General features: G+C 48.4%; 1 protein-coding gene across 4 annotated transcripts in view; it reads right to left on the reverse strand.

Moving 5' to 3' along the window:
* Positions 1-485: 485 nt before the first annotated feature.
* The window catches only part of vps13d (vacuolar protein sorting 13 homolog D), a 32,581-nt gene continuing 19,991 nt past the window's right edge, over positions 486-13,075 (reverse strand). For all 4 annotated transcript variants that reach the window (XM_062459469.1, XM_062459467.1, XM_062459468.1 and 1 more), the window contains 21 exons: positions 12,746-12,888; positions 12,496-12,626; positions 12,230-12,405; positions 11,986-12,109; positions 11,631-11,866; positions 11,422-11,524; positions 11,140-11,297; positions 10,921-11,029; positions 10,560-10,742; positions 10,259-10,363; positions 10,023-10,172; positions 9,760-9,909; positions 9,511-9,607; positions 9,275-9,423; positions 8,812-8,946; positions 8,570-8,737; positions 5,837-5,969; positions 5,202-5,397; positions 2,721-2,852; positions 2,127-2,367; positions 486-1,981 (listed from right to left, as the gene is read on the reverse strand). In XM_062459469.1, coding sequence (XP_062315453.1) covers positions 1,850-1,981; positions 2,127-2,367; positions 2,721-2,852; positions 5,202-5,397; positions 5,837-5,969; positions 8,570-8,737; positions 8,812-8,946; positions 9,275-9,423; positions 9,511-9,607; positions 9,760-9,909; positions 10,023-10,172; positions 10,259-10,363; positions 10,560-10,742; positions 10,921-11,029; positions 11,140-11,297; positions 11,422-11,524; positions 11,631-11,866; positions 11,986-12,109; positions 12,230-12,405; positions 12,496-12,626; positions 12,746-12,888 — 3,151 coding nt within the window. In that variant the 3' untranslated portion in view covers positions 486-1,849. The remainder of the gene's footprint in view (positions 1,982-2,126; positions 2,368-2,720; positions 2,853-5,201; positions 5,398-5,836; positions 5,970-8,569; positions 8,738-8,811; positions 8,947-9,274; positions 9,424-9,510; positions 9,608-9,759; positions 9,910-10,022; positions 10,173-10,258; positions 10,364-10,559; positions 10,743-10,920; positions 11,030-11,139; positions 11,298-11,421; positions 11,525-11,630; positions 11,867-11,985; positions 12,110-12,229; positions 12,406-12,495; positions 12,627-12,745; positions 12,889-13,075) is intronic.

Raw genomic sequence — 13,075 nt, forward strand, 5'->3', positions numbered from 1 at the left:
TGGTGACTAATTATGCTCTGAGAAAACTAGATTTTAATTAAAAAATGTGTCGCATAACATTACATTTATTTAGAAGTCCTAGCTTTTGGTAATTGTCTTCCTTTACTTGCAAAGCTTGTGGCTGACATCAGAGCCTGGGTCTTATTAATCATTTAAGATCTACCAAAACCCCTGGCAAACTGAGCTGGCTTTGCTACAACTGCATCAAGAAGCAATCTAGAGGAAGCAGGATACGGGTGTGTTTCCCAGCCAAATATCCCATCTTATTTGACGCTTTGATAAAGGCTTATAGTGGTTTGTCAAATGTATTTTACTGACAAAGTCACTTACAAATTCAGCTCCCATTAAAAGAAAATAAATCCTGTGGTGATTGTACGCCAACGTCAGAAGATGATGACCCATCTATAGAAACTTGCCTAACAATTCTTTGGTCATGGTAATACATTAAGTTATCATAATTAATGGGTCCTCAGACTTGTTTACACAGTGATTCATCCATCAGAATGCAGAGCAGGAGGTCTGGGGGAACTAACGAGGGCAGGCGTAGCCCTCCAGTAGGGGGGAGACCCCATGCCTAGTCTGGTCTGCCACTCCAGAAGATTGATGAGGAAGGCAGGAGTTTGTACACCAGCAGCGATAGCGCTAGATAAAGATGGATAGAGTTAGCACACACACATAAATTAGTATTGCAGTTGTGGTGCTTTATTTTAGGCAATAGATAATTAATTTTGTACTCTTTCACAAGGTAAATGCTCATGTTTCCCAAATGTGACTAGCTTTGGGATATTAGGCTCCATTCCATCACAGTCAAATTCCTATCTTTAGAGCAGACCTAGATCCAAATATGATTTTGATTAAATACTTTGGTTTGATCAACCAATGGAGCAATGGAATATTGCACAACAAAAACAAATCAAACCAGCAAGAAGTATTTGACTGAAATCAAAAGCTATTGGACCAGGTCTGGTTCAAGGAAGCATACCAACCACCAATCCGGTAGCTCTCTGGTGCAAATTTGTTAAAAAGGACACTGGTAAAAAAAGTCATTAAATAAAAAGTAGAGTGATTCCAGAGTGAGGTCCATGATTGTAAAAGGCTAAAGATAAGAGTGGCATCTCCCATGGTCGCGTTACTGTGATCGGGGTGGGTAGGGGACAAGGGATGTCTGCTTAGCCCACCCCAGTGTCAGTGCAATTAATTCAGTGTCTTCAACCAGGAAAAATACTTTTATACACAATATAAAGACATTTTTAAAGGCAGTTTTGTACAGCATTTCACATCAACCTCAGTATCTATTTTTTCTTCTCTTTTTCATACTTCACAACTGATATGTACATAGTTGGATAGTGTTATATTGGTATGTAGCTATATATGTACATAAGTGTCTATTAACAAACATATTTAACACTACTTGGGATGTGTATATCTACATCAACGTATATTGATCGTTTTATAAACATCTTTGTAAAACAAAATAATCTGTCATAATCTTGTAAATGTACAGAATGCATTAAAACACGTTTGCATATGTATTGTTATTTAAATGTGCTTCTTGGGATATCAAACCCTCACACTATGTTCTTCTACCAAGTGCACGGGTGCTCAATCCTGACCCCAAAAGTTACTCAAACTAATCTGCGACCTCACCAAAAGCACTCAGACACCTGCTTACAGAGTCTGCTGTGTCCACTTGTCTGCCTAACAAGAAGTGGACAACTTTTATTTGTGGCTTTGAGGATGAGGATTGGGCAATATATCCCTCCTTAGGGGTATCAAAAGCAAGTAGTAAGTGCAGATATCCTCAAACTATATCCTGACAAGTCCACCTTCATGGCTAGTTAAGGTCTGGTTAGGACTCTAATAGCAAGCAGTCTTCGTCCTCGTTGGGAGGCAGCATGAGCTGCTGTTCGTAGTAAAGGCTCTTGGCATAGTTGATTTCTTGAGAGATTTTCACAGCAAGATTCTCACTCTTTACATGAACCTGTGGAGGAAAACCATCCTTAAAGACATACTGTTAGATTACTACAATCACAAAGAAACATACCATATTATAATCAGAACAACGACACAGTATATACTGTCTGCTCACTGTCCACTGGTACATTGGGGGGGATGGGGGGTCTTACCATAGGCTTCTGGTGGGAGGGGCCTGGGATGGCCACCCCACTGCTAGTGCCCTCCGCCTTCTTGGTGAGCTGCACATACACCTTTCCATGGTCCTTGGAGACCAGACAGTGGTAGAGGTCATCGTACTTGACCTCCAGGAAGATGGCTTCACGGTCTACAAAGTCACCAGGTTTCAAGAAGTACACCACCTTGGAGGAGATGAGCACACAGTAGGAGTCTATGGGCTCCACTGCGATGAAGCTGAGGAGGGTGGGAGGAAAGGGACAAGGAATTATTTGAGCAATACTGTGAGAATTGTGTCCACTTACTAGGTGCTAAAAATAATAGGTGCTAAAAACGATATTTCGAACAAAAAAACTTTTATGATCAAAAGTGCCCGAAAGGAAAATCGCTTTTCAGTCTCTGGCCTGACAGTCTCACTCAAGACAGGCAGGAAAGTTCAGCCAGGAGAGAGAGGCTGCCTGGGGCTGACTAATCATCACCTCTCAGGTCAGAGGTCGGGGCCGGAGACAGGGGATCCAGCATGCCTGGATTTATGGGAGTGGGAGCTGACTTGTACAAGAAGAAAGTGAAGCGAGAGAGGTGTGACTCACAACTCTGAGTGGATGTTGTCAGTGAGGTGGAAGAGCTGCTCCTGGCCATCAGCCTGGCTGGGGGAGAAGCGAGGGAGCAGGCCCTGGGGTCCCTTACAGCAGCGGGGCTTCCTGACACGCTGGACACTGAGCCTGGAGACACACACACACACACACAGAGGAGACACGTATTAAATACACACATCAGCTTAAAACTGCTAGAACATTAATTCCACTGAACACAGCAGTCTAATTCGATACAGGCTGATTCAACCAGACGTTAAGCACAGAAGCAAAACTTCTTCTGTATGCTTAAAACCACCGAACAAAAAATATTGTGTGGTTTAACTGGGGGGGGGGGGGGGGGGGGAAATCGGACAGACCTGCCCCCACTGCTAAAAAAAATCCTAGAGGAAACACTGAAAAGAAACACTAGAAAGTCCACCCCTCCAAACTCTACATTTGTCATTCTCTCTCTCCTTCACCAGCTCCATAGCCCTTTCAGTATTCTGTATCTTCCTCTTTCTTCCATCTCTGTTCTCAGCTGCCTGACACTCTCCCTTTCATTTCTCTTCATTTCATTCATCATTTCTCATTCTTTGACTTGGTATTCTAGGTCCCACTATCTATTCCTCCAGAACCCCTTCTTTCATGTCCTACACACTAACATCAGACCTGCCCGGCTAGAATTCACACATCTGGCTTGAATCTGGTCTGGGGCGTGGGTGGGTGCAGAGCTGCCTTCTGATTGAGGCTTGATGGGCTCTGCTGGATTGACACAGACAGGTCTGTGTGCTGGCCGAGTCAGACTCTGATCTGCTTCTCTCTGCTGCCGGGGGTGGACTTCTCTTCCAGGAGAGACAGGTTCCAGGCTGTCTGCAGCTGGAGGTGTGCTGCAGACAGAGGTGGCTGGACTGAGTGTGTGGGCAGGCTGGGAGCCATGAGACAGGGCATGTGTTGGTTGGATGGGGCATTTGTAGAGGGCTAGACTTTGTGGCTGGGTGGCTGGATGTGAGAGGGGGTGGTCAGGCGCCACTATCCGCCACATCCAAATATCTGTGCGAATTCCATCAGGTAGGCCAGGCCATGGCTGAATGGATACTGGGAGGGGGGGGGGGGGGGGGAGTCAGACATGGGGATAGTACATGGGGGTGAGGGGCAGAGAGGCGCAGGTGAATAAGTGTCGAAAAAATCCACATGAGTGTGATTCCCAGCAGGGCGTCCAGCTCCACTGGCTGCTGACTGACTCCAGCATGTGAGGAGCGCTGAGCGAGCGGCTGGCCAGCACAGGAGACCTGCTTAGTCTGCAGGGTTCACTGCTGGGTCACACTCAGGGGCCTGGAGGAGAGCCAGGCTGCTGTCAGCAGCCCAGCACAAACAAACAGTTCATACTGCCTCTGCCATGGCCCTGTTCCCCTGCACTGCCTGCTCCCACATCTACCTCCAGCACCCACCACAGCCCTGGGCTTCTTGCAGCTCCGCGTTCCAGCAAGAGCTGCTGGTGGTGTGTGTGAGGAATGAGGAGGGGAGGGAGCAAGACTTCACTCCTGCTTTGTTTGGGGATTGTAACTGAGCTGGCTCTGGAATTCTGCCAGAGCTCAGGGATGGGGAGGTGTGTGTGTGTGTGTGTGTGTGTGGCTGAAGGGTTGGGTGAAAGAAGGGAGGGCCAGTTCACGGGCAGGGCAGGGGAGTATGGACAGGCTGTATCTCTTTGACTTGTTGTTTGTTTACCGACTGTGCTCTTGAAGATGTGATCTGTATGATCAGAGGGCATAGCTTTGCTTACTCGCTCATCACACAATTTGCTTACAAAGTCCAGTTATCACACATTACACTACATCGCATTTAATATATATACACACACACACACACACACACAACATGATTGTGTATGTGTGCATGTCTGCAAGTTTGCATGGTCTGAGTGTCCGCTTTGCCCCATGATGCTGGAATATTCTTTGGGGGTGAACTTTGGCTGAACTGACGGACACACTGTGGCAGGCACGCTTCAACCTCCTCCCACCCTCCCCTCGCTCCCTCAAAAGGCCTCTCTCAAAGGAAAACAGTTCATCAGGTCCCTTCCCATTCTCAGTGTTCACATCAGACATGTGAATGCAAGCCCACACACACGCCAACAAGGAAGACGCATGGAGACGGGCACATATTTGAAACGACTTATTCAAGCCCTCCGACGTGCTTCCCTGTTCCAACGTAATCACATGTTCTGATGCAAACCTACACAGATGTGTACTGAAGACTGAACCTAGTGTTGACAGGGTTTGTGTTGATCACGGTGGGGGTTGGGAGCTATTCTCCTTTTAGCATCAGTAGTGCCAACAGATATCAGCCTGCAGCCTGGAACCAGCCCTTCAAACCCACGACTGAAGATGTTGGTGAGTGTGTGGGACAGCTTCCTGACTCTCTCAGTCCTCCTGAGTATCGTCACAGACTTCAGAGATGGCGGGGCGAGAGACATGCTTGGACGTAGCGGGTCACACGAACCTGTGGTTACTGAGGCTGGCCATGTCACGAACCGTCTGTGCCGTCTCTGAGGCAAAGTCCAGCGCTCCCGCCACTGGTTTGGTTACCGTGCCGACCAGTCCTTTGCCCAGGCCTGAGAAGAAACCGCTGACCCCGCCCTCAGTCTTCACCCCCTCCACCGTGGATGTGATGACACTGGTCAGACCGCCGATGATACCTGCACCAAACAATACAACAACTGGGTAAAATCCCTGGTGAGCCAAGGACAGATTTGTAATCTGGGGTGACTAGGATTAAAGAGTAATAATGTAATGCTGCCTAAGTGTGGAGCAGACTACAATGTTAAAGATCAACCAATGATAATCCCCGACTTGCATAAGCATTGTGTGGTAATATGCTCAATGACGTGACTGGTGGTTTAGATAGGATGACATACTGCAAATGTACCGGGATATTCCTATCACAGTCCACAGTACCTGATGTTCTCCTATCTCTTTACATCTACTGTATATCCAATCTTCGTTGAGACATGACAAAGCCTAACATGATTCCATCTAACATCCAGAGGGACAGTATGGCTTTGGGGAATCACTATTTCAATTTCACTGTATAGAATCTAGAATCTTGTACTCGTGCAGATGTGATCCTGTTCTTACCGTGAGCCAGGCCGTGAATCCCCGCCACCAGGTGTTCCCCGCTGGTAGCACCATGGTAACGGATGTACTCTCGTTCACTCTGGTGCCGGTTGTCCATGGTCTTTCCCAGCCCGTCTGACAGGGTTCCAGCAAACTGAGGGAGACCAGAGGGGATATTTACAGTTAGACAACTTATTTAGTGTTTTCCCTGTTTTTGCTGAACCTTCAACACATTTGAATGTATTCCAGATGACTGTAGGCTACTGTCTCTTTGGTCTATATCCTGTCATACTATAATACTGGAGGTAGTAACTACTCTGACCACTTGCTCCCTAACACAGGGCAATCAGCTTTGGCTGGTGTGGGCTTTTAACTGGAATGATGGATTGGGTATCATTTGTCTCAGTCAAAGACGCTCGAGAAATGCTCATTCCCTAACAAACAAAGATCCAGACTCCTTTCCCCCTCCTACCTCCTCCCCTTCTCCTCCCTTCCTCTTCCTCCTCCCCCCCCCTTCTTCCTCCTCCCTCGCTCTCCTCCTCCCCTGCTCTCCAATCCTCAGCAGGTGCCTTCTGGAAGTGGGTTTGTGTTACAGGCACTGGGAGGTTAGGCTCTGTGTAAACACACTCTGGGCCTCCGCCACGCTCACTAACTCGCTCTGCGAGCCAGCGCCAGGCATGAACTTGGGATGACCCTGCCCAGCAAAGTCCCCGGCGAGTTCATCGGAAGGCCAGCACCAAACCTCTCCTCCTCCTACTCCCCCACTCCACCCTTTGTGAAACTAAACCAATACACTTACCAGACCTCTCCCAGGGGTAGGAGGAGGGAGATGAGAATGCTTTCAAGTTTATGTCTCCCCTTCCAGCACGCACACACACACACACAGTGTGAGAGTGAGGGGTGTGTGAAAAAATGAGACCATAGTATCACTAATGAAGCGGGTGAAGGTGAAACTAAACCCAGCCAAGAACAAGGCAACGATTCAAAGGTGATTCAAATGTAGTAACCAGCTGCAACATGATACACACAGACAAACACACCAAAGTAATTGAATGACGTTAACAAAGCATCATTGGAACTCTGAGATTATAGACATCCAGATATTCTCATTTTACCTCTCAACTAAAATGCTAAACAAAATGTAGCCTACCACTAATCTTTCTCGTCAATGCCTCATCTATAGTCTTTTTGGGAAGGGGAGGTCATATTCCGGGAGTTCTCTGTCACTATGGGTCTTTAACCTGTACTAGGGAACGAGCTGAACAGACCAAGCCATAAAAAAGAGCGAATCTCCCAGAAGGCATGTGAAAAGATAATAAACATCAACCTGAAATGCAGACGAAGAACCAGTGCCAATGGCAAACGGCACCAGGGTATAAAAACAAAGGCAATCCGGAATCCAACTAAATTAAATTCACTGTCAACCAAGTCATACAAATAACTTACCATACTTTTTGTAGAACTGTTGGAAGTTAGCATTCGGTTCTTAATTCACTATTAAACACTCACTGCTTTAAAAACATTTTTTAAATAACTTTTTTCCATTGGATACTGTTGAATGGAATTTTTATGAGTCAGTTTAATGTTTTGGCAGGGACTGCCAATGCAGCAGGGGCTTGTATTTTGTTTCTGCTCACCAGGCTTAGCGGGTAGGTATGAAGGAAAACAACGTTTTCCCCCAAAACATAAAATAACCTGAAAATGAAGGATCCAATCCACCTGTGGCTGACAAGTTCATAAGGACTACAGACAGGCACAGCAGTCTTCTTTCACTTATACATAGTAAACCAATGAGAATACTTAAAATGAAGAAAGCCCACATTTTCGTCAAAGAAGAGCTGAATTGCACGACACTCTCAGTTCTGCAGCAGGAGACTGGATAACTAAGCGATTCTGTTTGTCACCACTAACAGCAGGCAGGGCCTTGCAGCTGAAACCTGGCCCGGGTGAGTGGTGGGTGTGGGGGCAATTGGCCGGTCAAGAGCTAGGGCTGGGGCTGTGTGACCCGGTCGACTGGCTGTCTCACACTCATGACATCAATGCCACAGCACAAATGCGAGTAAATTGTGTGCAGCAAAAGAGGACAAAGAGACCGGGGACTTAGAGAGAGAGAGAGAGGGGGGGGGGAGTGAGAGGGAAGAGGGGGAGAGAGAAAAAGGGCGAGAGAGTAAGAAAGAGGGAGACCCTTTAAGAGAGAGAAACAATGTGAGACATGAGAGAGGGAAAGTGTGAGAGAGGGAGGACAAGCCACAGAGAGAGGGAAGGAAAGAAACAAGAGGAGAGAGTTAGAAAAGGAGAGAGCCCTGACAATAATCTGGCTGTTACAAAAAGGCGGGGAGTCATGGCGTCTGGGGGATTTCTCCAGCAGCATGCTGGGAGCTGGCTATGGGGCCCGGAGAGAGAGAGAAGAGGACTGGGTTGGGCTGGGCTGGGCTATAGACTGATGAACAGGGAAACAAGTACAAAATAACAATATTGCCAACACTACTTACTCTTAAAACCAATACATAGTTGTCAACTTAGTAAGACTACAGAGCGGTGACATTTGCAACTGAAATTGTGTGAATTCCTCGTGAAAAAATACCAAAATAAAATTGCAAGCCTAATTTACAGTTGTTTGTATAATAGTGAAAATCAAACTAAAGGCCAACAAGGGGGTCTAACCCACGATTGAAAAGAAGGGGGAATAAGAAACACATGGTCAACAAGCTGCGGGTCAACCTCAGAGAAAGGAAGGCATGTCCATGACCGTACCTTAGCTGCAGAGTTGGACACGCCGTGGGTGACGTTGCGGATGAGACCGCCCACGTTGCCATACTTGATGAGCTCAGACACGCCCTCGCTGACGTCGTTAAGGAGCCCCATGGGGTTACCGAGGAAGTCCACGGAGCCCAGGATCTGAGCCGCCTGGCTGATCAGCTCCTACACACAGGAAGGAGGGGGTTAGGTGAGGCCGCCATTCAGACAGCAGGTAGATGTAAGGGTGGGCCCCTCACCTCCCGGAAGTGCTTGAGGATGTCATTGAGGATGATTTCCTGGGTCTCGTAGGGGTGCACGCGTGTGAAGGGATACATGTTGATGACGGCGTCCTCAAAGCGGATGAGTGGAATTCCCAGGGTGCTTTTGAGAGCCTGAGTGTGAAGCATAATGAGAATTCCATTGGCTCTCTGTCACTGACTGACTAATCAATTTGTTACTTCAAAAGCTAAATCAATCCACGTTTCAGTTTGAGCATTTCTGACACACTAGATATAAGACAAAAGGTATATAGCACCCCCATGAGTAGAGAAGGAGTAATACAAAAAAATGATTGTTGCTTTCAACACTATTCCTTGTTATTGTCCAACAAGTTTTTATGCATCTCAGTATCTATAGCATTGCAATGACATAAAACCAACAGAGCCTACTGCCTGGTTCAGTTTTAGTACCTAATATCCATTTATGACAGCGGTATGTTACCTTGAGGTCTGGGGGGAGCTTGTGTGAGGTGAACACGCTCAGCTTGACCTGAGGAAGGCTGATCTTCAGGTTCTCAAAGTAGTATCGCTTAGGAGCTCCCGCCTCCTCGCTGACCCGCTCATACAGGTTCTCGTCCAGCTTCTCAAGCTCTGAGCCAACAAACAACACTTTGGTGAAACCTCTCCAAAATCAACCATGCGTGAAGCTGCCTGGGGAAGGAACAGGCATCCACCCACCTGCTTCTGTGTGTCCATAACCGAAGAAGCTCAGCAGTTTGAGCAGGAGTTTCTCCTCGATGATGACGGTGAAGCGGCGGGCAGTGACCATCAGGTGCTGTGGAAATACCAGGGCGTTACCTCAGTCTCACGTCTTCCTCTCAACCGTAATGCAGGAAGTGTGACAGCAAATCCTCTCGTTTCGTACGCCACCACGTTTACTTTAACTTGCCCATCGGTTTAAGAATGGAATTTGCAAGAGGGCCTCACCTTGAAGAGGTCGGTTAGCATGAGATTGCTAGGAACCTTGACTGAGTTGATCTGCAGGGCGGAGCCAGTATCAACAATGCTGCTCTCACTGGAGCCAGGGCTCACACACAGCATCACCGGCTGAGTGGTGCCCAGGAGCTGGTTATCCACCTGGGAGAGGGAGAGGACCCACTTTCACAACGGTGTGTGGAAAGCTAACTTGATGCTGAGGAGGGTTTATGAAGGGCTTGATGGACGATGATAAAAGCCTTGTGGGTCATCACCTGGATGTTCTGAACGCTGAGCTCCAGGACCTCGTTGGTGGCCGTGCGGGTGAAGTGGATGTCGATGCCCGACAGAGTGGTGAACACCAGCTCCTCCGGCAGCTTGTTGACCAGGGACAGACCCACGCCCTCCTCCAGGTTCACCAACACCTGGAGGCCAGACGGAGACGGCTCAGTACACCAACACACACGGTTCTGTTATACATGTTGTGTTCTGATGTGACTAGGAGCTGAACCTCTAGCTCCTGCTCAGGGTCCTTCTTCTGAACGGGGTCTTTATTCTGGTCTTCCTCAGTGCTTGGGGAGGTTCGGTTCATCCGCCTCTGGTTAAAGTCACTGATCTAGACACAGCACCACACACCCAGTCAGCAGACTCAAACTAGGTCATTTAGTATTCAAATAAGCATGCATTATTTAGTCACCTCCAATCCCAAGTCTCCTCAAATCAAATTGAGTAGATTATAATGCATGAAGCATATTACACCAGCTGAAATCTAAACGGTGTTTGGATGTGCAGTGGCAGGAGGAGTCTCTAACCTGCAGAACTCGTGTGGGTCCGTCAGGCAGCACCTGGACAGAGAGGACCCCAGAACCTGGTCTCATCTTCTGGTTGATGAACTGCTGCTCAGGACCTGGCTCCATCAGGACCTGGTTCTGAGCTGAATCTGGCCCCAGGACCACCTCCGCCCCATCAAATAGTCCCTCCACACCACCCTTAGCCTTGAAGAAGGTATCAGAACAAACATGGGAAAGCAGTTAGAGGCAATCAATAATCGAGCCAAGACATGCCATCAGAGTCAGCAGTAAATCTTCCTTAGACAACGCCAAATTGAGGAAATGAGAAGCAAATGAGATTATCAGAGGGGTATGTTAAGAGTGGGCACTGGAAGATCTTCACCTGAACCACCAGCCGGGGGAGGCCACAGGTCAGCATGCTGGAGCTGAAGTGCCATGTCTGGGTGGTGCTGCGACGTGGGTCTGGCCTCCTCAGCATCAACGGCTCAAAGCTGGAGGGACAAGCAGAGTCAAAACATGAAGCATTTACACAGTGTGGATTATTATATACGTACAATTACTGCTCTGTTTCGGGGTGAAGTCAAGAGGCGGGCAAACTGACCTGTTGTCAGTGACGGCTGCCAGTCCAGCAATGTCCAGCACCAGGGACGAGTCCAGGGGGCGGGGCTGGGCAGGCTTGCTCTGGGGAGGGGAGGAGCCTTCGTGGCACAGCATCCCTGTGCCGGTCATCCTCCACAACTGGGACCGCTTCCCTGGCTCCTAAGGCAGAGAACGGGAACATTGGCAAGGAGAACGTTGTAAGGAACTGGTTTCGACTGTGTGTTTCTAGTGGATAACTTGTACAGTGGGAGACTTCCAGGCACATTTTAGAGAGCAGTTAGACCTTTTTCTTGAGGATGACTCGCTGGGTCTTGGGCTCCACATCCAGCACCAGCTCAGCACAGCTCACCAGGCGCTTCTTCCCCACAGGCCTCTTCCCAGCGTCTCTGCAGGAGAACAGCACATCACACTCAGCCAAACATCTCAGCGGAGCACCAGAATACTGCTAAATGAGTCAGGGCCAAGAGAGGAGCATGTTCAGGAAAAGCGTACTGGGAGAAGGTGTGTGTAGCAGCGATGTAGATGAAGTTCTCGTAGTAGAGCTTGTTGTACTCCCGGAAGAAGTTCATATCGGCAGTGACCTCCGAGGAGCCTGCCCCCTTAACAATGAGGGTGAGGTAGGGGGGCAGAGTGGGCTCATCACAGGCAAAGTCCAACATGGAACCTGCCTTCACCTCGGTGTGCAGACGGATGTCAACCACCCCATGCTGCCAGAACTGGATGGGCACCTGCCAAAGAACCAGTCATGTTTAATACAGTATCCACACGTGAAGTCAGTTCTTTCCACATTTTTGGGTCATAAATGGACAGCAGGATGGATTGATCCTTGGAGGCAGTGTATTTCTACCTCTGATATGTTGTCGATCCTGAACGGGGGAGGAAGTTGGTCGGTGTCGCTGAAGGAGATCTGATAGGTGGCGCCTTTCAGTGTGATTTCAGCCCGCAGGAAGAAACAGTTCCCCAGTGTGTCCCTGTCAGGAGGAAAAGACACAGAGGCACTTCAGCTGGTAGACCGAGCATCTTTAAGAACTGACAATATCTTTCGGTGTGGAAGAGTGATCTTCTTAAGTTGATCCACATTCTAGGCTTACCTCATGTTGACATGGAAGGACTTGGGCTTGTTGACCTCGAACCCTCCAGACCAGGTGCAGTCGGGCGTGTCCATGAGGCGGACGCACAGCAGCTGGTCGTAGTCGTTCCTGGGCCAGTGGAAGACCACGCTGGAGCCCGGCAGGGTGGAGATGTAGCCCTCAGGGTTGGCTGTGCCCTGGCAGGCACAAGGGTCCAGCAGGAGTTACAAACCAAGAGCCAATTTAAGACTAAATCGTGTCATACTCTGTAATGCCTCTGGTCTCACCTTTCCCCTTGCAAACTCTCTCTGTGAGAAGGCCAGTTTGTGCGTAGAGCGGTTGTCCAACAGGTAACGGGGGGCAAAGGTCACGATGTGGGTGTCTCTGTAGCGGCCCTTCCCTTTGCGGACGTTGATGCCTGTGGTGTACAGAAACAGTAGCTACAAATGAAAGTATGTGATGCTAGAGTTTTTAACTATCTTTTATCTCTGCAGTTCAGTTTCATTTCAGTAGTATAGTTCCACTAAAGCATCATACCTATGTTGTAGATGAGTCCTGGCCTGTTCCCATGCTGGATGACCTTCACCGCTCTGACTCCACTACCTCCGTCCAGAGAAAAGCCCTGACACCAACCAGGAACCCCGTCTGGATGGATGCCCTTACCAATCCGCATCGTGCACCTGGAGGGCGAGGCAGAGAAGAATATACTGATGGAGCAATGGGCAATGAAAAGCTAAATGCTTGAGATCTGGAAGTACTAGAAGGCCTCAATGAATATGTAATCCACTCAGTCTAACTGAAAGCTTGACATACTAAAGAGAGTAAGGGATAGGTCGAGAGTTGGAACCACCACATGAGCCGTTGTCT

The sequence above is a fragment of the Osmerus eperlanus genome, chromosome 4 (assembly GCF_963692335.1).
Source record: "Osmerus eperlanus chromosome 4, fOsmEpe2.1, whole genome shotgun sequence".
NCBI lineage: Eukaryota > Metazoa > Chordata > Actinopteri > Osmeriformes > Osmeridae > Osmerus > Osmerus eperlanus.